Source organism: Balaenoptera physalus (genome assembly GCF_965194825.1).
Source record: "Balaenoptera physalus genome assembly, chromosome: 9".
Classification (NCBI taxonomy): domain Eukaryota; kingdom Metazoa; phylum Chordata; class Mammalia; order Artiodactyla; family Balaenopteridae; genus Balaenoptera; species Balaenoptera physalus.
Window position 1 is genome coordinate 31494734 of NC_138888.1, and position 27117 is coordinate 31521850.

Sequence of the window (27117 nt, forward strand, 5' to 3'; positions counted from 1 at the left end):
ATTTTTTACTCTCTGCTTTCCAGAGTGTTAGAGAGAATTGGAGCTCGGGCCTTGGTAGTCCATGTGAGGACATTTGCAGATTTCCTGGTATATGAGTTCTCTACATCAGCTGGGGGTCAGCAACTCAACAAATGCATTGAAATTCTTAATGACATGGTATGGAAGTACAACATTGTTACATTGGACAGATTAATTCTCTGCCTGGTAAGAATACACTTACTTAAGAACAGATTTCTCAGCAGTCCCATTCTCTTTTGGATCGATGTGTATGACTAATGGATCTTGTGCTGATCTGTTCTATGTTGTTTCTAAGGATTTAATAAATTTATACTATAAATCAAGTATTGCTATCAATTCCCTAAGGAACTAGAGATTTCCCAATTTCTTCATTCATTCAGTAAGCATGTATTGAATATCTACTGTGTTGTATGCACAGAAGGTATAGAAGTAAATAAGACAGATGTGGTCCTGGCCTTGTAATGCCCTGAGTTGATTCTCAAAGGCTCCTACTAGAGGCAGGAAGTATTAAAAAGTCACTGAATCTTTTTTGAGTACTTATAACCATTTCTGTACACTTTGGTAGCCGTAGTCATAACTGAGTGTTTCTTATAGCCACCCAGTATTCCCCAAGCAGTTTTTTCTCCTGATTTTGATGTCTGTTTCAGGCCAAATTTTAAGAAAAATCACTGAACCAGGCTGGACAATGCTACATTTTTTTTAATACTATAGTGGTGATATTTAGGGAGCTTAAGTGGTTAACATTTACCTCTTAGCTGTAGAGCATAGATATAAAGATGATTATAGTCTAGTAAGGGAAATAAGGTAAGTCTATAAATCAGTAAAATAAAAGGATAAGTTAGAGGTGTAGGGAAAATATTGCCAGGCAACAATGAGAGATTACATCTACCTAGGTGGTGGATCTTAAAAGGTGGGTTAAATTTCAGAAAATAAAGATGGATATTCTAGGTGAGAGCCAAAAATAGGCAAGAAAGGGTCAGATATGTTTGAGGAATGCTGAACAGTTGTTTTGGGGTAGAGTAGACATATAATGAAATTCTAATAATCGTGAGTTTTACTGCTTTCAAATTTAGACTCTTTAGAGCCATGCTTTTGCACAGGTTGGGCATTTTTATTTAATTTTTCTGTTCTTCTCCAAAGGCCATGCGTAGTCATGAAGGGAATGAAGCCCAGGTTTGTTATTTCATAATTCAGTTGCTGTTGCTCAAACCAAATGATTTTAGAAATCGAGTAAGTGACTTTGTGAAGGAAAATTCCCCAGAACACTGGCTACAGAATGACTGGCACACCAAGCACATGAATTATCACAAGGTACTAATTAAAATTAGTGCTTCAATTAATCCTTTTTAAGGCCAAACTTTAGGTATTTGGCTAATTGACTTGGCTGTTTTCTCTGCAGCTCTGCTCTTTTCTCTCTGGTCTGTATAGAAGTGAATTAGCTCCCTAAACTTTCTCAAGGTTCTAGAGTATCTCTAATGTTAAGAATAAATTGAAACTACAGTTTTAGTAGACATGGGTACTTACAATACAAAATGAAAAGAGTTATTACCAATCCTTTTGTATGTAAATCTCTTTTGGTATATCTTTGGGATAATAGAGATTTTTGGTGAGTAAAGGACTCTAGATTTCGTTGCATTGCAGGAACAAACACAGTTTTATATTCTTCGAAAAATGACAGGTTTATTTAGCTCCTTTTTTAAGAAAATTACAAAAGATCCCGTAAACATTTACCATTTCCTCACTTCCACAGAAATATCCGGAGAAGCTCTATTTTGAGGGCCTGGCAGAGCAGGTCGATCCTCCTGTGCCGATCCAGTCTCCGTATCTGCCCATCTATTTTGGAAATGTGTGTCTCCGATTCCTTCCAGTATTTGATATAGTAATCCACAGATTTTTAGAGTTGCTCCCAGTATCCAAGTCATTGGAGACTCTACTAGATCACCTGGGAGGCTTATATAAATTTCATGGTGAGCTTTTTCAAATTTTAATTCCATCTAATAGCTCTGTAGACAAAAGTAGGCTGGGCATGACCATTTGGGTAATAGTAGTTCTAAAGGTTTTATTTTAATAATTTTTAATAAAAGTGTTTTTGAGGGGCAGTGCTATGTGATGATACCATGAAGTATAAAATAGAAAACATAAAAATATCAACAGTTAAATCATAGCCAAAAAAAAAAAAAGTAATATACAAGAGATCCCTTATTTTATATATTGTGTGATTAATTACCAAATCAGTATAGAAGGAGGGAGGTATGAGTTCAGAACAGACTAATGTTACTATGAACTAAACAGATCTTGGCAGGCTTCTTGGATGGATAGTGTTTGAACTATGATGTATGTGATTTGTATAAAGAGAAAGGAGAAGAGAGCATGATAAGCAGAAAGAATCCTTTGGAAAAATCATGGAAGTGTTAAAAACAAGGCATTTTGAAAACAATTGCCGCATTAGGCTAAATTGTACCTGGTGGTAGATCACCGTAAATGCCAGGCTGAGAAGTTATGATTTTATAACCTGCAGATAATCAAGAGTTAACTAGAAGTTATTGAGTAAAGTCATGGTATGGAAAGCATTCTTTTAGAAAGGTGAATCCAGTTCTAGCCGCAGCATGTCTTGGAAGGAGGAAGCCGTTTCAAAGACTTATGTCAAGACGTTCAAGTGTATGATTAGCATCTAGACAAGTGTGGTGGCATTGAAAATGAGAAAGAAGGGACAGATAGTCAAGGAAGTAGGAATTGGGCTTGATTGACCAGTTATGGGGAAAATATCAAAAGAAAGAAATCAAGGACAACTCTAAAGTTTTGAGCTTGGTAACTGGAGCATGGTGAGGTCAGTGACAGAGCACAGAAGTCCTGAGGCAGCCGCTGTGGGGACAGGGCATACTTATCTGGGGGGCAGTTCTTCTTAGTCCTTGATCTGAGATGTCTCCCTTCAAAGCAGAAGTCTGAATTGCATTTTAGCGCTGCAGAGTAGGTATGAAGTTCAAGGGAGCATTCCTTTAAAAACGCTTTTCTTCTGGATTGGGTAATGTATGCACATGATGCAGTGAAAAGTAGTTAGTCCCATCCCTATCCCCCGGCTAGGCAGTTTCTTTCCCTATCGGCAATCACTATTACCAGTTTCTTGTGTATCCTACCTTAAATACTCTGGAGTTGGTAGTTTATTTTTTTTCACAAATATTATGTAATATACACATTGTTCTACACCTTATTTTTTTTTAACCTTTATAACGTATTAGGGTCGATTATTTTGTATCAGTACGTACAAAGCTGCTTCATACATGCCATAATTGACCTAACCAATCCCCTATTTTTCACCATTTATACTGTTCTAATCTTTTGCTGGTATAAACAGGGCTGCAGCAACATTGCTTACACATAAGTCATTTTTGCAGGATAAATTTCCAGGACTGGAATTGCTACGTCAGAATGTGATGAATATCCTTCAGTATAAGCTGTGTATATTGTTAGAAGCCTTCTGCGTTATCCTAGAATAAAAATATTCATTGTACGCACTTGCCCAATATGTGAAATAGTTTTATAACCTTCTGAGCTGTTTTTTGGTAATCTTCAAAATAGAGGATTAGTTTTTCACAGTTGTCAGTAACCAGGTAACATTGTAATGATCTGTTTTCTTCTTGGCAGATCGTCCAGTGACCTATTTGTATAACACTCTGCACTATTATGAAATGCACCTGAGAAATCGCGAAAGTCTCAAACGAAAACTTGTCCATGCAATCATTGGGTCGCTCAAGGATAATCGACCACAGGGCTGGTGTCTAAGTGACACTTACCTGAAATGTGCTATGAATGCACGAGAAGACAATCCCTGGGTCCCAGATGACTCCTACTATTGCAAATTGATTGGCAGACTAGTAGATAATATCCTTTTTATTGTGATTTTTCCATACTCTTCAGAAATAACTATATGTTGATTTGTGTGAACATATATTGTCTTTAAATATTCCAAGATTTTGATACATTCTAAGATTTCAATTTTTTAAGATCATTTTATTTGAAATGTTTTGAAGGTTTTGAAATCTTAAATTAGCAGCATTATGCCAAATAGGCAGAAATTTACCCCATTAAAATTTATATTTCAAAAAAGACCTTAGAGAAGAGATCTGTTTTAAAGAAAAAAAATCCTATTCCTAAGTAAATGTACTATGTGTTATAGTACATACATCTGTTTGCCACTGGAGAACATAGAATTTTGTTGCTTTAAATAAATCCCTGAATGTTTTTTAAAACATTAATAGATAACAATAAAACCTTATTATTTTTTTTTTTTTAGTGAAAGAGATTCTATATTGGTATTTTTATTTCTTCACTTTTATGTTGTTTTAAATTATTAGCACACTGTGCTTAATATATCTATACACCATGCCACTGTTTACTAGATAGAGCAATTTTACATAAATGGGCATGATTTCTTTTCCTATGCAAGGAATTATTTCCTGAAGTAAAAGAATTACTCATGAGAAAGTAATGTTCTTATTAACTTTCCTATAACTATTAAAAGAAAATAGGTTGATAAAGCCTACAGATACCTTGGTTGCATCTATAGCTATCATGTCACAGTTATAAGAGCCCACTTATATAAAACCAACCGTTTATACCTGTGGTTGACCACATGGTTGCTATCAGTACACTTCGGTCATGTCAAATTTATTTGTATTTGGTTTGTATTGTTTGCCTCTTAAGCTCTCCGATAAATCACTTCCTGAGGCCTCATAATCAGGTGCATTGGTAATTGAATGAGATGTTTATATGTGAAACATCTGAAAACTGTAAAGCACTATACAAATGTGAGCCTTTAATCTCAAAATAATCAAATAGTTATTGCTTTAATCATCTGCACCAATGGCTGGCAAATCTCCTGGTCCATTCCCAAACTGTGACTGGAGATTCAATGAGTTTCCCAACCCCGCTGCCCACGCACTGCATGTTACTTGTGTGGAGCTCATGGCCTTGGCTGTTTCAGGCCAAGATGTTGGAAATGCTCTTCTAAATGTTGTCCTGAAAAGGTGTGTATCCTGTTTCCTGCAATAAGATTCATTGTTTATTTGTAGAGAATGATATTTTATTTGGAGCTGTTTGACAACCTGTTGTCCCAAGGCCAATGCACGTTGAATAGTGACTGTCTTTTGGGTCCAGATCGTGTCTTTGTAATATAGATGAAATGGAATGAGCCCTGAACAGGGTCAGAAGACCTGGGTTTGTTCCCACTTCTACTCTTTATTAGCTGTTTGACATTTAATTTAGGAATAATGTTAACTTCTCACTAAAGATAGTCTTTCAAGATTCCCTTCTTAAAGACCAACATAAAGTAGGGGATAATGATTGGAGAAGAAGTATACAGAAGTGAAATAGTCTTTTAGCTCAGCAACCATTGTTAAAGGAGACAACCAAAAAAAGAAAAGAAAAGCCTTATTTAGCTTTTGTTTATATTTTTACTCGCTAAAAATCCATTGTAGTTTTATTGAAATAGGTCAGTTGTCACCCCCCAAATGATATATGTTCTCAAAATAAGATCCATTGTCACTTTTATAATTTCACTCTTTTATTCTTTTTTCCCCACTAATAGTCAGCCTTTAGTGCCAAGAGAGAACATTACAGCATGGATGAATGCAATTGGATTGATCATCACTGCCCTACCAGTGAGTTAATCATTGTGATTTGTATAAGCTCGTCATGCAATTAATGAAATGTTTCATATTTTTTAAGCTTTCACATTATTGCTTCAGAAATCTACAGTGACTACTTTGTTTGCCTTTTGCATCAGATCTAAATAAATCTACCTGACTTATGGGTCCCTGCATCTCTGGTCCCACCTTACCTTTCCAACCTTAGTTTTCCCATTAAAATCTGATCTACCTTCAACCCCGTAACATGTTATGTATCTAGAGCCTTTGCTCCTGCAAATAATGCTTGTTGAGACATGTTTCAGGTAGTTCTGCCATGTAAGAGAATATATCAGAACACTTATTCCTTCTGTCAGCTTCTCTAAAGCTTACTCATTCTCTGCTGGCTTAGGGCTTGCTTCCTCAGTGAAGTCTTCCATGACTTCTCCGCCCATGTGAAGTCTCCCTTCTGTGACCTCCACACGTGTCTAGTCAGCACCACACAGTTGTCTGACATCTTTGAATGTCAGTAATATTGTCTAAACCTGAGCTTTCCAAACTTGTTTGATTATGCACCTTTATGAATCACTTTTTCCTTACACTCCTCCAAAATATATGTACACACACACACATAGTTATGAATTATAAATGTGTACCAGTGTTATCTGTATAATAAATATAGGCAAAGTCAATTTACCATGTAGTAAATATCAGATACTAAATGAACTGGACATGAGAAAGTGGTATTATTTTAAGCTTTGGAGCAGAATACTGGATATGGGGTGGAATACTGGATAAATGCTGTTTTTCACCAGGCTTTCTCCTGGTTTTAAAGGAGCCGTATTGGATTGTCCTTCATGATCGAATTGTGAGTGTTATCAGCAGTCCCAGCCTGACGTCTGAGACAGAGTGGGTCGGCTATCCTTTCCGCCTCTTTGATTTCACTGCTTGTCATCAGTCCTACTCTGAGATGAGCTGCAGCTACACATTAGCTCTGGCACATGCGGTGTGGCACCATTCTAGCATCGGGCAACTTTCTCTCATTCCCAAGTAGGTATTATGATTTCTTAAAGACATTTGATTTATCATTTCGTTTTTGTTTTTTAATCTCATTTATGCATGAGGTATATATCTCATTCAATAGAACAACTTAGAAGTAAAAGTCTTAAGTAGATTCTAGGTATCAGGAAGCCTCCTTTATTTCAGAATTGTTTGAATGAAATTAATTTATATGTATAAGTAACAATCTGGTATCTTGTTTTCCATTACCATTTTGGGAGGCTTAGTCAAATGCATTCTTTTTCCAGAATATATCCCAAAAGTTGGCTTTTGAACTGTGTAACTAATATTAGGCTATCTTCTGATTTTTTTTTTTTTTGACGGTATAATTGGTATTAATTAGATTCACATTTCTTGAGAATGGCCTTTATATTAAGTTGGTTATTCTCTTTTTATTTCAAATAATTCACATTCTGTCATTCAGTAATTTTACTATTAGGAATGACTTCTAAATCTGAAGTAATTTATTTCAATAATCAAATGAAAATAAGAGCCAGTGAGAGATGTAAGATTAATTTAAAATGTTACCAAAATTAAAGGAAACTTTTAAAAAGATTACAAATTTTGCAAATACTCGGGTAGGCTGTATTAACAAAGTTCAAACAATTCAACTGATTTCAAGTAACAATAAATTTTTATTTTTAAATTTTAGGTTTCTCACTGAAGTACTTCTTCCTATAGTGAAGACTGAGTTCCAGTTGCTTTATGTGTACCATCTCGTGGGACCATTTTTACAAAGATTTCAGCAAGAGAGAACTCGATGTATGATAGAGGTAGAATAAAATCTGGGTTTTCCGTGATAAGATTAAGTTCTAAAAGATATATTAAGATTTCTTTCCCATTGTTTTTCAAACTGCATATCATTACCATTAGTAGGAAAATCATTTTAGTGGGATCTAAGAGCAATTTTTGAGGCCTTAGTGTCCCCATAACTTAGTATGCCTATAACGAGTTTGATGTGTGATGTGTTGAACTGGAGGTGCAGGGGAGAATACCTGTCATCAAGGTTGAGAAGAAAGTTAAGGACGGAGAAGGGCATTTGAGAACATTCTCTGTAGTACAGAGGAATTCATTAAAATCATGGGAATGGTTGAAGTCAATCACCTATCACAAGAGTATAGATAAAAGAAAATGAGCCAGGAGTAGACCCTTAAAGTATGAGCCACCAAATGGAACTAAGAAGGTCCAATATAAAGGCTCCCTGAGATTGCAGATATCCCAGAAATTGAGAGGCGGTTTCTAGAAAAGGGATTGTCTAGCTCTTAAGTTTAAGAGAATACTATTAGAAAGAGAAACTGCATTTAAGCTCTATTAGGAGGCAGTTTGTAGCAGTCTGGATTCCATTATAAATGCAAGCAGTGTCATATCACCCATGTGCACAGAGGTCTGTGTGATAGTGACAATTCCTCAACAAACATGTTATCCTCTGTGCTAGTCTTGTAATGGAGGCTAGCTGCATCAAGCTGAATTATTGAACCATTTTCTTACCATTTAAATAATTTTATATTATTTGTTAAATAGATCGGTGTGGCATTTTATGACATGTTGCTGAATGTAGACCAGTGTAGCACCCACTTAAACTACATGGATCCCATCTGTGACTTCCTGTATCATATGAAGTACATGTTTACTGGTGACAGTGTAAAAGAGCAAGTAAGTTCACTTTACTTTTTAAGGACATTTAGTTTAGAAAACTTAAATATATGGCAGATAGACTTTTTTGTTTGGGTGAGTGGGGTTTTTTGGTTAATTTTTTTCTTTTAAGGGGACAAGGTTAATAGACTTTTTTAGGCTACGTGACATATTACTCTGGACATAGTGTTAAAGTAAATACCTATTATAATTTCTCACACTTTTCCCCTTGATATTTGCAACAAAACATCTGAAAAAGACCTGGGGGTTTATTAACAGTAAACTCATTAGGAAGAAACAGTACGGTATGGCTACTGAAAAGATCAGAGAGGCCTTGTGTTATAAGTGAAGCAGGGCCTAGTTTTCCCCACAGTGATTAGGGTACACTGTGAGGGCGTGAGACAAATCGCAGCATGACAAGAAGACTAAAACCGGGAGGGTCAGGAGAATAACTAATGAAGGGTATTTGAAGGAACTGGGGGTGCGTAACTTGAATTTTTAAAATCCTGGGGAATTAATTGTATTCTTACTATTTGGGCGTTGCCATTTGGAATAGGTTTTAAATTTGTTCTGTGTCACTTTCAAAGGTATACAAACTGGTGAAGTTAAAGGGAGGCACGTTGTAACTCAACATATAAAGAGACATAAAAAATTTAAAAATTTAAAAAATTTAAAAAAAATTAAAAAAAAAAAAAAGAGCCATTCCCTGGGAGAGCTGTCTCCAAGTGGAAGGGACCTCCTTAAATCATAACTGAGTTTCCTGTCTGTGGGAACCAGGATCTCAGCTGTTTTAGAAGGGTGGAGAGAGGGCAGATAGGTGGAATTAAGTGACCTCCCCTCCAGACTTCAATGTTATTTCTCTCTAAAATGGGAAAGGAACATAAACTGATAGACGTAAACATATGACTCCTAGTCTGAGGGATTCGTTCCTTGGAGCTGGCGACATGGGGTCGGGAGGGTGTCGACTCCTTCATGCCTCAGCAGGATTGTCAAGTGGGAACCAATTCAGAAATGTTCTCGTTAGCATATTCCTTATATTTGGGCCTAAGAAACTTTGACACAAGGGGAATACAAAAAGGAAGAATTATTAATGGGCTGATCTTTCCTAGTAAGATCCAAAAACATTTGAGTAAAGCTAAGAAAGCTATGGAACTGCTTGATGTATTTGTTCCTTTAAAGTTTTTTAAGTAAGAGTAGATCAAAGTGTAAATCAAAACCAAAAAGTTAGCTTTATAGATAAATGTTATGAACGTAAGTTATTCAAAGAACTTCGACATATAATCGTGCTTTATGCTTCCGTGAAGATGGTATCTTAAAAGGATGATCCCCTTGGTGGGTATGTAGAATTCCCTGTGTAAACTCTACTAGCTATCGTCAGCGGGACGACTGGCTAGCTAGATAAACGAGTATGTCTTTGTAAGTGTATGCATACATAGATAGACGTGCATACACGTGTATACATATATATATATAATGTGTGTGTGAGGGGCAACACATGTTTTTTTCTCACGTAAGAGAGAAAGAGTTTTATCTGCTTTTGTTAAAACACAAAACATGCAGAGAAACATCTCATCCACCCGTTCCACTCCCTAGTTTATTGTCTCAGGATATGTGTAAATTGCTTCTTTAAAGGTTGGAAATTGAAGTTCTCTGGTTAAAATACTTTTTAATGTTTAATGTTTTCATTTTTTAGGTAGAGAAGATTATCTGTAATTTAAAACCAGCTTTAAAACTTCGTCTTCGATTCATCACTCACATTAGCAAGATGGAACCGGCTGCAGTGCCTCCACAAGCCATCAATAGTGGGTCTCCAGCACCTCAGTCTAATCAGGTGCCAGTGTCTCTACCAGTGACTCAGTGAAGTCAGGGTGTGCTGTGGTGAAAACGGACTCGAATCTATTAAATCTGAACATGATCGCGCTACATAGTGGTGGAGTAGAGGCAGTGATGTTCAGATTGTTTTATTCTGATTCAAGTGGTGAATCTGTTGACTTCCAACTCCCATCTCCCTATATTTTTGTCTCTAAGAGATAAAGTAAGCTACACGTTGTTCATATCCACAACAATGTACTAGAGCTACCTAGGAATGGGGACATATCTGATCAAATGACTTTTACTAGGCACTCTCAATCTTTCCTATCTTGGCCATTGTTTTTATTTTTTAGTATTAATGACTTATTCAGTCTTCAAATACACTGTTTTAAAGGCACCACACATGTAAAATAGTTATTACAAATCCTTTTATACGTAAATCTCTTTTGGTGTATCTGGGATAAGAGATTTTTGTCAAGTAAAGGAATCTAGATTTCATTGCATTACTGGAGCAAATAGGTTCATATTCTCTTTAAAATGGCTTAAATTTTTTATCATAGATTTCCAAGTAAATGGGCTAATATTTCTAGTGTAGATTGGCAAGTTTTTGCCTTTGCCGTGGACTTGAACTTACTATATGAAATGAGTTGGAAGTCATGTAAGAAAATAACATAGCTAGAAATGCATAAACTTAATAAAATCATCCTTAAGTGGTGATACTTTCATCTCTGTTTTTAAAAATAAATCAATTGCTTTTCCAGGTTGACACTCTCACCTGACAAATGATGTGATTCTTTGAATTTTTATAGTCTTAAGGTTTTTAAGTATTTATATTTTTAAATATCATGTACATTTTGGTTCTTTGGAGTTTATTAGATTTTGAGAGACATACTGTTAATGAGGGGGGTGGCATTAAGATTGTAAAAGAGCTGAAAAATAATTAGTAAAATCTGTTGAAAGAATAAACTGTCTGATTAATTACTCAGTTTGAATGAGCATCTGCTGTGTGCCAGGCAGTGTACTGGCTGGATTAGAACAGAGAACTGAGCTACTGCCCTGGGTTGTACACTGTAGTTGGTGACTGACATTGACCTAGGAATTAAGAGGTACATTTTTTTTTTTTAACTAATTAATTTATTTATTTATGGCTGTGTTGGGTCTTCGTTTCTGTGTGAGGGCTTTCTCTAGTTGCGGCAAGCGGGGGCCACTCTTCATCGCGATGCGCGGGCCTCTCACCATCGCGGCCTCTCCTGTTGCGGAGCACAGGCTCCAGACGCACAGGCTCAGTAATTGTGGCTCACGGGCCTAGTTGCTCCGCGGCATGTGGGATCTTCCCAGACCAGGGCTCGAACCCGTGTCCCCTGCATTGGCAGGCAGATTCTCAACCACTGTGCCACCAGGGAAGCCCAAGAGGTACATATTTTTTAAAAAAGAATTAGTGAAGTTTAACCAACTGTACTTCAAATTTTTATTTCCAAATACATTCCTCCTAGACCTTCATCTTCTTCAGGTTTCATATTATCATAATCACTACATGTTTATTTGTCATGCAAGGACAGCTTAAAATTTATATAATGGTATAAGCAATTTTTCTAAGCTAATAATATTCTTAAAATTCTCCAGAAATTTTATGCTAGAAATGATTTCAAGTATAACTCTTAACCTAGTCTCAATATATTCTTGCTGCCTCAAGGACTATATTGCTTTGAGATCCTAGAATGGGAATAATTGTAACACTGGTATTATACAACCATAATAAAGGGAAATGAAAATCAGTATCACTTTCTTAAGAACATACACATTCCAATTAATTTTATTAAAAATTCAATTTTTCCTCTCTAGCTTAAAAAAAAAATGGGAATATGATTTTCCCCAATAGGCTTTTAAGAGATTATTATTATTAATCAGAGACATTAATAAATACAGAAGCTTTATGTGTTTAGAATGCAGCTGAGGAAAAAATATTTATATCCATTACATCCTAAAATTTTTCTTTTTGAAAACTAATAGTAACTTTAGAGTGGCTATGTTCACTAGGCATTTCTGCAATGGTAGAAATAGTCTGTATCTGTGCTGTACAGTACAGTAGTTAGTAGCGCCATGTGCCTGTTGAGCACTTGAAATGTGGAACTGAATTTGTTACTTTGTTAAGCTTTAATTAATTTAGCCACCTGTGGCTGCTGTATTGGATAATGTTCTCTAGAGTAAGATCCATTATAATTGCTCTTACCTAAAAGTCATTCAGTAAAATATTTATCCTACGAAGTCCATAGTGTCAACAGGTTTAAAATTCTGGGTTGCAGGCAAAAAATCAGATGGTAGAGGCTTTTTAACACATAAAGCAATTAGAACAAGAACAACAATAAAAATTCTTTAACAGAGCCTGCTTCATTACCAAGTCCACTTTGAGTTCTATATAAGTTAGAGGAAAGGGGAAGAGTTTGCTTCCCTTGTTTTGATTATAGTTTATTCTAATTTATTTTTCCACTTCCTTCACTATATAACAGCCGAGCTGAGTTTTTAGGATGTTTTAGGAGTTCAACAAATGAGACACACTGTAATTGCAATGAGTGAAAGGTGGGGCATTTGGAAGCCACAAATAATTTTAGGTGAAATCCCGATCTGAATTAGCATATCTTAGAAATAAAATAGAAGTTTGATTTCTTTCCTCTTTCCCAAAAGACTATCATCTGAATAGCAGTCATGCTTAAAATATCAACCAATATCACGTTTGAGGCTTAAAAAAAGTAAAACATGGTCATCTAACAATAATGAAGTTGGAGATTGCCCAAGCCTTATGATTACTCATTTTATAGATGAAGGAACCAGAGCCAGAGAGTTTAAATAACTTCACCAAGGTCTTACAGTGTTTTGGGGCTAATGATTTCACTGTGGCTTTTTAATATTTATAGTAGTCTTAAGCAGGATGTGTGTGTATCTATGTCTGTGTGTGTGTGTTTTGCATGTATTTAGAAACCTATGTAGCAGTAACAGAATCTTACAAAGAGATGAAAGAAGTTTCTAGGGATTACAGCTTTGAACAACATGGAAATATGGTCCCTTTTCAGGTTGGGTAGCTTTATCTCCTGAAATCAAGAGTTCCACTCTATGTGCGGGGGCTGATATAGGTGTTTATTTTTAATGCCAGCACATTTTTATTTGGAAATGAATGTGTATTTCTCTAACGATAAGGCTTTTGCCAAAATGGGAATATAAGCTTTTTAATTTCACAAAAGTTAGCATTTCCATATCTTGAATTTCATACCAAGAGGGAATTGATACAGTTTATACTAATTGTACTAATTTTTACCAAGGTAAAACATTTTTCTGAAAGACCAAATCTTTGGGAGGGTAACTAGAAGTTTAACTAAACTAGTGGATTTGCTAATTATGTCGTTAACTGTGAGATTTTTCTATGACGTTTCCATGTTTACTTAGGCAGGTTAAGGTAATCAGTAGGCTTATGGTTACCCTCCCGAGCAACTCCAAAACAAGCCAAGGTTATTGCTACTGCTGTGTTCACTGTCCGAGTTACTTCTTCTGGTGTCTTCCCCAGAGATGGATTCACTTCCATTATATCTAATCCTGACAGTAGCCCTACAACAACAAATGGAAATAATGTAATTTATTAAATAGTTGACATTTTTAATTTAGTACAGACTGACTTGAAATATTATCCGGAAATAGAAAGAGGTGTAACAACTGAAAACATTTCAGTCATTGCATCATGCAATGGACATTTAGGAAGTGTCCGTTGGGGCTCGATTTTCAGATTTGGGAGGTATCAATATATATTGGCCAGGTATACACTTCCTTCTTTATTCACTCAGATTTTTACCTACCTGTTTTGTAAATTTCTTCTGTGATGTAGAGACCTTCTCTGTAAGACAGACCTCCCTGGACTGGCGTGCCAGTAGCTGGTGTGAAAGACGGGTCCAGTCCATCAACATCAAAGCTCAAATGAATTGGCCTTTTCTTTCTTTTAAGAGGTGGGAAAGGAATTCAGTTTAAAGTTGGTGGTTTAATATTTCCTAGAAAAATACAGTTCTTACTTTGCTTTACAAAAAGTAACAACCCAGTGAAGTTCCATGATTGTACTTACTGGCTTTATTAATAACTTACATTGACCAGTGTCAGTAGCAAGTCCTTTTCATAATATTTATGTTACACACATACAGACACACATACACACACACAAAGTATCATACCTTCCTAGTAGATAGCTGAATGCTTCTTCCATCACCTTGCCAATTCCCAGTTTATCCACTTCAGTCATTGAAAAGTATTTAATTCCCAGAGTTTTCAAAATGTAGCTATGAAAGAGGATATATTAATCTACAATTTATAAGGAGGCTGACCCTATGCCCTCTTGTTTCCTTTTAAAGAAAAGATCAGTGTGGTGCGATTAAAACAATATGTAAGTTTGGTGAACTGTATGTATATATCAATATATTTTTAAATAGCAAGTCAAGGTAAAAATCACCTGAATACATACACATATATGTATGTACGTGTATACATGTAAATATATGTAGATATAGATATATAGACTTGGTGCTGAAAATAATTTTTTCTCATCGGCTCGACCAGCACGCCTAGCAAGAGAAAGGACGAAAAGGAAGATAAGTCACATCAAGGAATAAACTTACTGTTCCCCAGGGTCCACGTCTCTCAGGCCGATATACACAATATCTTTGGCAGATAGGCAAGGAGTCACCCAGGAGAATCCTGGGACATCGGGCATCTAGAATTGCAATGGTTCCATTGGGTTATATATGCTTCTCTTGAGCAAATCTTACATTGAAAGTTAAGGACACTTGTTAGATTGCGTGTATCTTGTTTAGAACATAAATCTCAGGGAAATCATTAAAATATAATACAAAATTAAGAATGAAGTGCCTGCCCGCCTGTGCTACCCTTGTTTGCTTTGGCCTTACCCAGCTTCACCCTGTGGCCCAGACCTAACCTGAATCACTTGTCAGCATTTACCTGCCCTGCACCCCATTTCCACTCCGCCCTGCTTTCCTGGAACTCTTCTGTAAAGAAATCAGTGTGCTTCCATTACTTTCATAGCTTCCTTCTTTTCTTCTCTTTCTCAGTAAAGACTTAATCCAGAGCGTGGTTGAGAGCGGCTAAGGGAAATTTTCGATCAGACCTTTGGTTTGACCATATCTTCAGATGTCCTGGAGCCAAGCTTGGCTGTTCCCATGAGCTAGCTACGCATTTTGCAAGCCTATCACTTTGGTCATCTGTTTGGAAAACATTGTTGCCAACATTTAGCATTAAGGAGGTTTTGATCCCCAAGTATCATCACGACGGCCAATTTGCTACAGTTGAATCAATAAAAATTGTTTTATTGATATGCTACAGCATATCAATAAAATTATGAACCACAGTGTTAAATCTTATTCTGGAATTTCATCTTAATGTCTTTTAGAAAAGAAGTTTCCAAGGAGGAGGTAGTTCTTCCTCTTGGGATTTAGATATATGCTTCTCATAGTAAAGACGTTAAATAATAAACGACCATAATCCTCATTTGAAAACTCCATTTTTGAAAAGGCCCTATGATGTGGAGGGGACACTTCGTAAGAATGAGAGGCTATGGGGTTGGTAGTAGAAGGAGGAGGTGCCCGGAGACCAGTTCTGGGCCTTGCTGCACATTTGGTATGTCTGTTAACCTCTGAACCTCTGTTAACTTGCTTATAGAGGATTCCTCTCTGCCCCACCTACTAAAAAGGGTAGTTTAAGAATCAAAAGGGAAGCTACATATGAAGTCAGTTTGCAAACTATCAAGTAAGGTCGAGGTACAGAGCCTCACCACCTCTATCCGCCCACCCATTGCTTATTGGCTGCCCAGAAAAAGGTTTGAGAAATTAATCAAGAAGATGGCACAGGGATTCTTAACTTCCCTTCCGCCTCCTGAACTTCTGCTAAAGATAATTCTTTTGTAACAAAATACCAACCAGCGGTTTACCTTTCCCTTTAGTTCCTTCAGGAGGAAAGATACAGGTTGTCCATGTAAGTTCCCAGTTGTGGTTGTCAGTGGAGTGTTGATGTCCGTGTGAGCATCCACCCAAATGACACAGAGATCTGGGTGGACCCTGGCATGGCCAGAGATGCTGCCAATTGCCAGACTTGAGAGGAAAATAAGTTTGTATGGACATCAGGTTTGCAGTATCATTATAATCATTATCTATATCATATCATAAATGCAATATCCTCACCTGATTTTCCTTTAAGTCAAAGTGGCTAATATTTCTGAGAGGTTTTAAACTGGAGATGCCAATTAAACAATTATAACAATAGAGAAAGTATAGCTTATACTTAATATTTGCTAACAAGTTATATATATTCACTTCAATGGCATTACTAATAAATCTGTAATTTTTTTCAAAACCACCTTCTAATAAAATTGCAAATTATAGTTTAACTAAAAATTAACTGTGTGAAAAGACAGTAGCCACACAAGAAATTTTTTAGCACGAGACACCACTCAACTCTCAGGGTTAAATCGGGCTCGTTTTCTGTACTCTCATCTCTCTTGGTAAATACTAATTCTCCCAAGTGAATTAGGACAGAGTCCTTCCATTTTTCTTAAAATCCAATTCTTTTACAATTGGGGAGCATCACTCAGAAGGCCTTACATCCACTTCAGCCAGTGTATCCTGGGAACTCACTCACTCAGATCCTCTGCTGGAACTTTCTAGTCTCCTGCTACGTATTTAAGGACCCGCTCTTAGCCAGATCCAGAACCCTCAAAGTTCATCTCAAACATTCCAAGCTCCAGAAAACTTGCCGGAATGAAAATGCTAAGTAATATTTTACACAAAAGTTAAAAGATCAGGATTTGCCATGCAATGCTTGCATTCTCCCATTTGTGAATCTTCAGGGATCCTCCAGAGAATCGTGCACTTTCAGATTCTCAAAGTGGAAGCAGTCGTTTCTTGATGTTCAGGTATTGATGATTCAGCTTGATGTTTGTCTTTCCCTACAGGTTTCTTTTCCTTTGGCCTTTTGCCACTTAAAATTTCCACTTACAAATTTTTCCACTTAAAAAAGAAAGTGAGCTCCAGTTTCTCAATGGCAGTTTTGTCACAGAAGCCCTGGTAACACTTTGGCTTCAGGGGAGAAAACGGAGGGGGGTGAAGTAACTGACTGTTGCATCGAGAGCTATTGTAATGTTTGTACTTTTTATCTAATTATACTTCCGATAACATATCGTGGGACCTTGAGAGTAAACATGGAAAGACTCGCATGCAAAAATTATCTTTGCCACATTATTTATAATGGTGAAAATTTGAAAATAACCTGAATATCTGAAAATATGGATATATATAGTGATATCATACCTTGATGAAAAATTAAGCAACAGTAAACAATTATGCTTGTATATATCATGAAGTAACATAAGGAACTTTGTAGTGTAGATTAAGAACAAAACAGGATAATACACAATTGTTAAAATCATACACAAGGAAAAAATTACGGCAGGAACGAAGTATGCCAGATTTTCAAAATTCCAGTACAAACGGTTGTTAGAGAATTACAACTGCCATTGTTTTTTCCCTTTTATATATGTGTGTGTATTTCAAAATTTTTACAATTATTAACTTTTATAATGGGAAACACCTGCTTTAATTGTTGACCTAAATGAGTTGTTTCTATTATCAGTAATCAAGTACAATAAGCTGACTATGAATTTCCTCAGTGCTTATTTAGAAATGTAAGCCTGAACATTTTGCCGCAATCCATTCATATGTCATGTATTTTCTGCTGTTATAAATCTATGTTTCCAAAATAAAGTGGTAACCAATAAAATTAAAAGAAAAAAAGACAGAAATTTTGGTTTAAAATATTGATCAATGCTCTCCCTTCCTTATTTTCTCTCTTCTCATGGTTTTGGTGATACTTCCTTTACAGTATTTGTGCCAGACTTCCATAGAGATAATCATTAAAAAAGACCTGTGGTCTCCGCCCAGTACAAGGCTGGTCCTTCCGTTCCTCTTGATTTCTGCCACCACATCAGCCAGCTGTTCACTTGCTTTTCCCACAGACCTTGGATTCTTCACCATTTGAAAGGGACTGTCATTAGGGACATCAGCAAAGGTCAGGACCCCATAATCTTTCACATCACACTCTATAATTAAAATTAAAAGTTTCAGGTTACTAAGTAAAAAAAGAGATTACAAAACAGCCTGTAGGATGATTCCAAGTTTACCAAATAGGTGTATTTGAAATTAAAAAAAAAAAAAAGTCTGGAGTGGCTGCAAAAACTTGTGAAGGTGAAAACCTTGTCCACTGTTGCCTGACAGCATCATTCCACCTTTGCTGCACACCCGTGCCTGCTGTATGCTGGGTTCTCTGCAAATATCGATACTTCTTGAATCAAGCCAGTTAGGCTAGACGCGAAAGTGTAACAGTGATAAGCTGGTTTGGGCTTAATGGGTGGCATCACTGTCTTGGTCTCTGTCTCTGTTTATGTGCTGTCTACTTTTCTACAATAAGCATGTTTTGTATATGTAATGAAGAAATTGTTTTTAAAAGAATATGCAGGGCTTCCCTGGTGGCGCAGTGGTTGAGAATCTGCCTGCCAATGCAGGGGACACGGGTTCGAGCCCTGGTCTGGGAAGATCCCACATGCTGCGGTGCAGCTAGGCCCGTGAGCCACATTACTGAGCCTGCGCGTCTGGAGCCTGTGCTCTGCAACAAGAGAGGCCGCGATGGTGAGAGGCTCGCGCACCGCGATGAAGAGTGGCCCCCGCACCGCGATGAAGAGTGGCCCCGCTTGCCGCAGCTAGAGAAAGCCCTCACACGAAACGAAGACCCAACACAGCCAAAAATAAATAAATAAATAAATAAAAAATCCTTCCCTCTACTTTAAAAAAAAAAAAAGAATATGTATACATATATATTTATGCCCAGAAGAAAATACACCAATATTTTCTAAATTTTCTTACACTATATTAACAGCCCGTGGTTTCAGTCCAATCTGTCACCAGCTGAAGCAGCCCAGCTCCCTGCTCTGTCCATTGTACCTGCCTCATAGTGGGACTGTCTGAATTAAATAAGAACGAATGATTAGCAACGAGCCTTAAAGCTTCTGTGAGGTCAGGAAATAAAAGCTCTATTATTATACTTCTTTAATAAAGAAATTGCAGCTCTCCCAAAGTTTCTAAGGACCTAGGTCACTCCCTAAAAGGCCCTGTTTAGGCTTCAATTTACAGAGCTTCATGTGATGTAAGTACAGTGTTCTGAACTAACCAGTCATTGTACACTGTAGTCATTAAATGTCCGTGTGTATCCATGATTCATTAACACCTTCAAGAGATTCAACCTGATATAAAATATGACCAAATTATGCTTGTTAACAGAGGGACTAGTCTAGTCCATTTCCCCAAGCCTTCTGTTCTCTCTTGGGGTCTTTTTTTTTTTTTTTGGCTTTATGAGGTATAATTGTTATTCACTAAAATTCACTCACTTTAAATGTACAGGTCAAGCAGTCTTAGAAATATCTACAGTCTTGCAACCATCACCATAATCAAGATTTAGAATATTTTCATCACCCCCTAAATTCCCTCGTGCCCCTTTATGGTCAATCCCTGCCCCACCCTCAGGCAACTACTGATCTTTGTCTTACTATGCTTTCGTCTTTTCTAAAATTTCATACAAATCATACAGTTGGTAGTATTTTGTGTCTGGCTTCTTTCACTCAGCATGATGTCTTTGCCATTCATCCATGGTCTTGCCTATGTCAGCAGTCTGTTCCTTTTTATTGTTGAGTACTAGCCCATAGTATGGATGTACCACTTTTTACTTATCCATTCAACGGTTGATAGGCACTTCGTTGTTTCCATTTCTTGGCTTTTATAAATAACGCTGCTACAAACATTCAGGTAGAAGTGTTTATAGTATATGTTTTCACTTCTCTTGGGTAAATATCTAGGAGAAGATTTGCTGGGTCAAGAGGTAAATGTATGTTTATTTAAGAAACTGCCAAAGTGCTTTCCAAAGTGGCTGTACCATTATGCATTCCCACCAGAAATACACGAGGGTTCCAGTTGCTCCATATCCTCCCCAACACTTCATCAGAGTTTTAAATATAAAGATGACGTTTACTTTAGCCCATACTTTTAAAATTATATCACTTTGCATTTGCATGCTCGTATATATGTATGTATATGTATATGTGTACACATACACTCATATACACACCATGCAAACACTAGGTACTATTATTATTATTATATTACTGTTTTATTTTCTTTCCTTTTACAAATAGGGGTCTTCTTGCTAGTAGTGTACTTCCTGCTGCCCCTGGCTTTTCATTTTCAATTCCCCTGACTCCCCTACCACCCACCCCCAGTTCTTGCACACACACATTCTCTTATACAAGAGTCTGGCTGGAAAGACAAAATATCTGAGTGAGGATATTCATCCAACAGTATTTACTGAGCATGCTCCCCATCGCTGCTTTTTTAATAGGATGTACTTCTAAGGTTATAGCCAATGCTGCAATTCTGTGGTATAAATGTCACTCCAGACACACCCTCTTTTAGCAGGAGCCTGGTCATTCCTTCAGAGTGAGAAGGAAATCAGGCTGATCTTTCAAGTTAAAAATTACCTTGCTCAAACTAGTGGTTACCAGTGGGGAGGGGCAATGTAGGGGTAGGGGATTAAGAGGTACGAACTATTATGTACAAACTAAGCTACAAGGATATATTGTACAACACAGGAAATATAAGCCAACATTTTATAATAACTATAAATGGAGAGTAACCTTTAAAAATGTGAATCATTATATTGTACATATATGTAACATATTGTACATTAACTATACTTCAATAAAAAGTAATTAATTAATTTTTTTAAATTACCTAGTTCTTTAAGTTTCTCAAGCAGACCAGCCTTCCTCAATACTGTAGGGCCTTCTTCCACCCCTCCTCGTGGCTGAACAATTAAAAAATAGAGTAATTCAGACATTATCATGACCATCTGATGCCCACAATAGGAACCCTTTTCATTAATCAATTGAAGAGTAACTATCAATTTTTGAATACCTACAGAGTCAACAATTTACATTATCTCATTTAATCATCACGGCAAGGTAGATTGAATTACCCCTATGTCAAATATGAAGATCTAGAATCAGAAAGGTTATATAACTTTCCTAACAAGTGGGAGAGCCTTAGTTCACATCCGCATTCTTTAGATTCCAAAACTTGCATTTCCTCTTCTCCATCACACCGTGTTACCAGCACAGTGAACACATATTTTGTACAAAAGCACTCCGAGAGATGGAGATACAGTGATTAAAAGGAGAGGGCTTCTGTCTTTGAGTAACTAACAAGCTAACAGGGGATTTGGATATTTAATCCCAATTACAGTACTTAGAGACTTGCTTCAACTCAGATACAAGATTCATAACCACAAAAACAGGATGATCGTAACTCTGCCAGGGGCAGAGTGTGTCAGAGAAGTCTGCGTGGAGTAGGCTGATATTTCTGCTGAGTCCTGCAACATGAGTAGGTGTTCAGGAAAATAGGGTGATAGAGAAACTTGGCAAACCAGGGGAACAGCTTGAGTAAAAACATAAGAAAAAAAAAAAGAGCGTGGCATGAGAAAGACCTACTTGCAGGTCCTCACGGTGGTAAGTTAGGGCTCTTGGGGAGAAAGCAGGCGGCAGGGAAAATCATCACCCAGGAGCCGAAACCACAAAACTAACCCAGTATTTCAAGTTTTGACCTGCTTAAGCACAGTTGGCACAATTCTACCTTTGCTCATTTTACATCAGGGAAGCTAACACGCTTCTTCCTGGCCATAAGTCTTCTCCAGCCTCCTGGCAGATTAGCCATCTAAAGAACCGGTTCGTGCATGTGTCTCTCTGATTCTAATTTCCAACAAGCCTTTTCAATACAGGAGGTTACTTTGTGTTCTCAGGGGAGAAGGTGTGCCAAAAGATAGGTGCATCTATCCCCAGGATTGTGCTGTGGCACCAAACTAAGCAGATATTTCTTCCCAACTCAAATTACCGGATGACTTGCCCTGGCTGCCAGGCAAATCCTTCATGTCAAATTCCTGTCCCTGGCAGCCAGGGACGCCCCACGCTCAGCCGGACACATTTGCTCCTTCACTCCACTCCTTTTTTGTATGACTCCCACCCCCTCTCAAGTAGATACAATTTCTCCTTCTTTAAACTCCAACAGAGTGCTGCTTGGCTCAAATTTTGCCTTGGTTTTGTGTTTGTTTTTGTCTTTTCTCCATTATTAGATTTCAGTCCAAGTTTTTCTACACTTCCAGCACTGTATTTTGTAGTACGGAGCTGACACTTAGTAGATGCTCAAAAATTGTCAATTTGATAAAACTCCCTGCCCTTTTTCCCTCTCCCTTTCAAACTTTAGAACAAATCTCATACACCCCTTACAAATGAACTTATTTACAAAACAGAAATAGACTCACAGACATACAAAACAAACTTATGGTTACCAAAGGGGAGATGGAGGAGGGGATAAATTAGAAGTTCGGGATTAAAATATACACACTGCTATATATAAAATAGATAACCAACAAGCACCTACTGTATAGCACAGGAAACTATACTCAACATCTTGTAATAACCTATAATGGAAAAGAATTTAAAATTTACATACATATATAAAACTGAATCACTTTGCTGTACACTCAAAACTAACACAACATTGTAAATCAACTATATTTCAATAAAAATTTTAAAAATAATAAAATAACACCATTCTGAACTTTAAGAATTATAACAAAACAAAACAAAACAAAACAACAACAAATCTTATACACCCCTTAGTTGATACGAAAGTCCTCCCTCAGTATCTGTAGAGGATTGGTTCCAGGACACCCACCCTACCCCACCACCTCCCCATCCCCCCACCCCTACTCCCCCTACCCCCTGCCCCCTGCACGGATGCTCAAGTCCCTTACATAAAATGACATAAAGATATTCCAGATACAGAACCCGCAGATATGGAGGCCCGGCTGCATATTTATTACAATATCACAGTCGATCAATTTCACAGAGTGACACTTTTTAGCTTTTTTTTTTTTTTTTTTGTCTGATTCAAACTGCTTCTAATGATTGGTCTTTCCTCATTGTTCTTTGTTGGCTCTACTGACTTTGAAGCTGGGCTCCATTCCCTAACTGACCGCAACTCTAAGATCCTCTGTAGATCTAAAGATGCACCAGTGCAGGTCAGGAGCACAGGCTTTGGTATCAGACAGTCCTGTCTGGAATTACACAGTCAAAGCTGTGTGACCTTGAGCAAATTCTCAGACCTCTCTGAGCCTTAGTTAACTCAACAGTAAAATAAATATAATACCTACTTCATTCTTTGCCACCACCTCCTCCCCTTAACCACTGCCCTGCAAGGGAATGGAGTCCTTTTTCAGATTCAACCTTCTAGCCCTTTAATCCTCTCCTTTGCCTATTTATCCAACTTTACCTCCTTTAGGTGAGGACAGAAATTTATATGTTGGCCAGTTTTTTCCCTTCTATTCCATGGCTTAGTGTAGAAAAATCTCTCTCTCTGAGTCCTTACTATCATGAGACAATAAGCTTCATTCTCATGGGGCCATGTTTTAATAAGGAAGAGCTGTAGAAGGCAGGAAGGAAGAATTATGGAGAATGGAAAATACATCTGGCTATATTTCAAAATATTATGCCCTAGAGTGGCTGTTATTATCAGCATTTGGCCTTCTGCTGAGGTCCAGGGGTCAGAGCATATTCAAGCCGTTTCCTCCCTTCCTTCCTTCCTTCTTTTTTTATCAGTCATTTCAGTGCTGTCTTTGTTAGAACCTGTCCCAAGAATAGGTGAGCACATTGTGGATTTTGCAATTACCCCCAGCATTAAAAGAAACACTTCTTTGTCAGCAAAATGTCCCTGTGTTTCAGGAGAGACCTTTGAAAGATTTCCAGGGAAAGTGAAGCAGTATTGACTGACAGTCCAAATGCAGTTTGCATCTCTAACCTCTGACCTGTCCCAATTTGTTTTGTAATAAAAAAGCCAGAGTGCAAAGCAAGAGTTCAAAACTAAGAGAAGAAATACATTGCTCAGACGGGCAAAGAGAAAGTTCTAAGAAACCTGAGAAACCCCATTTAAAACAACCACAACCACAAAAAATAAGCCTGGGAAGGTGTCAATTCACACTCTATCCTGTTTGTTTTTGTTTTTGTTCTTCCCCATTCCCCCTCTTTTAGCACAGACGCTTACAGGAGTCGAAGATATCTGTAATCTCATTAGATTTACCAGAATGAGTGTGCCTGGGCAGAAAAAAAGAAAGACTGTATATTTACGTGTTGCTGGCATGTTTTGGAATCTGGGAGTTTGATAAATTCATTAGTCCTTTCAACGTGGTCAACTTGCAGGTGGGTTTCCTTTTTTGTTTTTCTTTTTTCCTCCCTCAAAGAGAGGTGCACAAGGGACTCTACCTAGTCCATGAAATCAATACTTTTATAGAATCATGAAAGCCCTAAAATAATATAAATCACTCACAAAGTTGATAAATCAATAATGTTTAGGTTATCCACATTTTTAAATTCTAAAGGTTGCTGCCCGTCTATGAAATTTTTCTAGGTGTTAATTACGTAACTAAACAAATGTGTTTTCTTAAAATTCTATCTCCTTCTACATATACACAGTAACACCAAAAGCAACGAGAGCACGGAAATCTGAATGAGTAGCTAAAATGCAGAAAAAGTCTATTTCCATTCAAATAAAAATATTTTCTCTTAAAAAAATATGAGGAAAAATTCAGCAGATTTAAATAAAATTAGCTGTGGCTGAGATTAGGAGCCATAAGAATAAATGGATTTGTGACCATAATTATACAATGATGCAAAATGGTGAGACGACTTTAAAATATAGGTTTCAGGTCAGGTTGTATCAGGGAATTTAACTAACCAGACATTAACACCTTACTAATTTTGGAGTTCGAAACTTTCTCATAAATTCCGGTTATTCAAAGCCAGGGTTTTTACTCACCTGGCCCTTTGAGAAAGGAGCTCCGATGACCCCTATGGATTTTGGCTTGGAACTCATGCTCCAGCACTGCTCACCGCTGCACCCAAGGTCTCGAGCCAGTCGTCACTCTGCAACTCTCAGTGACGGAGAGCACATATTTTTTTCTATTTATAATTGAGTTAAATCTGTTTACTCTATTCTAATGAGGGAGAGTGGCTCCACCTACTGAAACAAAGCAACGTCAAGTGGAAGTCCAGCAAGTTCATACTTGGAATAACTATGAGTCCTCCGGGTCTAGGTCTCTAATTTAAAGTGAGATTATTCCTGTAGCCAGTTCACACCCATTTGACAAAGCCAGCTGGTGACATTAATCTTTCCTAACCACCACTTCGATTTCCTAATCATAATTATCTTTTCTAGTCATAATTAATTAATCAAAACCACAGAAGAAGTGCTATGGTTCTAGCGGTGCAAACTCGGGGCATGGCACTTACCTCCTCCAGGTCTTTGCATCCTCCTGTGTCAAAAGGGCTGGGACTAGCAAGATGGTCTCCCACATCCCTTCCAGCCCTACAACCCTGAATTCAGTTTTCACTCTGGGATTAATAGTTAATCCACGAGGCACACCTCATACACCACCAGAGCACAGTCTCAGGGAAGGCATATGACTTTCTTTTCTGATTATTAATTAAAGAAAAAATTAATTGCCTGATTAATAACCCAGAAGTGTTACCATACTAATTTTGAAATACGATATGTGGGAAAGTAACAGTTATTGGACTCATAATATCAAAATGAAATAGAGATGCAAAAACAGCCACGACTGAGTTTTTATCATGTGCCAGATGCTGTTCTGTTTTATATGATCTCATTTAATCTTTATGTGACTTTTATGACCAGTCTCATTATTTGTGTTATTTTACTGATGAAGCAACTAAAGCTCAGAGGGGTTGCCAAATGTCACAAAGAGGAAGAGCCATGACACAGTCGTAGGCATTCTGGATCCACCTAACCACTGGACTTTACATTCTAAACGCAGATGAAGTGTCAGCTATGTGTGCCTGTCAGACCAGTGTGTAAGATCTTATAGAAAAACCCAAATGAACTTTTTGGCCAACCCAATATATCCTAGATATTTACTTGGGGTATTTTGTATAGCTAAGTATTAACCTCTTATGGTTTTACACTGCAAATAACTTTTTCTAATCTGTCAGTAACCTGATAACTTTATATATATGTCATCACTCAAGATTCTTATTTTTGAAATAGGCAGTTGAATAATTTTTTCCTTATGCTTTTGCACTTTGGAAGTTTCATTAAAGTCCTTTCTACTCCAAAATCACAAATATATATTTCTGTATTTTCTCCTCTTTGCTTTAGAGTTTATGTTTCACATTTAGTTCTTTAATCCATCTATACCCATCTTTGTACATTGTGTAAGTTTTCCAACTCTATTTTCCCTTGTAGAGTCCATCAGTTTCCTCAGCAACACCCACTGAGCCGTCCTTCCATTTTGCCTCATGGATTTGAGTGGTATTTCCCTCGTGTACCAAGTTCCCCTAGACACATGGGCTCTTTCTTCTGATCCATTGGCTTATTTACCTGTGGCTGTACCAGGTCCACACTCTTTGATTATCCTGGCTTTACGGTATATCTTACCATTCTTTGGTTAATAGTAACATTTTGCTCTTCTTTTTCAAAAGCGATTTAGCTATTTATGAGCCTCTGTTCATCTACATATTCAGAATAAGTTGTTGGGTTCCTTAAAAAGAATCCTGCTAGGATTTTCACTAAATTTGTAGATGAGTCCATAGAGATTTGATACCTTTCAGGTTTCATTGTGGGTGTATTATTTTTACTCTAACATCTGAAAGTTCCCTCTATATCAAGCTGAGGTTGCCTTCTTGTTACTTGACCTGGTGATTACAACCCTTCAATCCAAGTAAAACACACTATCCCTCGGCTTCATGTCTTTCTTGCATTGTCTA

The 27117-nt window shown here is 37.2% G+C and overlaps 2 protein-coding genes and 1 long non-coding RNA gene across 9 annotated transcripts in view; 1 reads left to right on the top strand and 2 right to left on the bottom strand.

Moving 5' to 3' along the window:
• Positions 1–11173, top strand: part of MED23 (mediator complex subunit 23) — a 41122-nt gene extending 29949 nt beyond the window's left edge. For all 6 annotated transcript variants that reach the window (XM_082474436.1, XM_082474439.1, XM_082474437.1 and 3 more), the window contains 10 exons: positions 24–204; positions 1159–1329; positions 1769–1985; positions 3661–3897; positions 4877–5042; positions 5603–5675; positions 6475–6689; positions 7351–7471; positions 8220–8351; positions 10024–11173. In XM_082474436.1, coding sequence (XP_082330562.1) covers positions 24–204; positions 1159–1329; positions 1769–1985; positions 3661–3897; positions 4877–5042; positions 5603–5675; positions 6475–6689; positions 7351–7471; positions 8220–8351; positions 10024–10191 — 1681 coding nt within the window. In that variant the 3' untranslated portion in view covers positions 10192–11173. The remainder of the gene's footprint in view (positions 1–23; positions 205–1158; positions 1330–1768; positions 1986–3660; positions 3898–4876; positions 5043–5602; positions 5676–6474; positions 6690–7350; positions 7472–8219; positions 8352–10023) is intronic.
• Positions 11174–11283: 110 nt separating this feature from the next.
• LOC309667031 overlaps positions 11284–27117 on the bottom strand; it is a 33264-nt gene continuing 17430 nt past the window's right edge. Inside the window, exon 2 of the long non-coding RNA XR_014267493.1 lies at positions 11284–11351. This is a non-coding gene — a long non-coding RNA (uncharacterized lncRNA). The remainder of the gene's footprint in view (positions 11352–27117) is intronic.
• On the bottom strand, positions 11941–25703 carry ARG1 (arginase 1). 2 transcript variants are annotated; one of them, XM_082474896.1, is made up of 9 exons: positions 25624–25703; positions 22718–22757; positions 21017–21089; positions 18105–18279; positions 16117–16276; positions 14792–14886; positions 14351–14455; positions 13985–14121; positions 11941–13739 (listed from the first exon to the last, which is right to left on the bottom strand). In XM_082474896.1, the coding sequence occupies exons 1-9, from the start codon at positions 25686–25688 to the stop codon at positions 13573–13575; spliced, it is 1017 nt and encodes a 338-aa protein (XP_082331022.1). In that variant the 5' UTR covers positions 25689–25703; the 3' UTR covers positions 11941–13572. The 2 variants fall into 2 exon arrangements, with proteins under 2 accessions (XP_082331022.1, XP_082331023.1); XM_082474897.1 differs by lacking the exons at positions 22718–22757; positions 25624–25703 and adding an exon at positions 25151–25282.

Bases quoted from the DNA above. Each gene is read 5' to 3' on its own strand.
- ARG1 (XM_082474896.1), bottom strand. From the start codon at position 25,688: ATGTGGGAGACCATCTTGCTAGTCCCAGCCCTTTTGACACAGGAGGAT. The intron at 21,090-22,717 runs GTAGGTGCTTGT...TTAATTGTTCAG, and splicing joins ATAGTTTCCTGTGCTATACA to CCACGAGGAGGGGTGGAAGA. The intron at 14,456-14,791 runs GTAAGTTTATTC...CCTCTTTCATAG, and splicing joins GACGTGGACCCTGGGGAACA to CTACATTTTGAAAACTCTGG.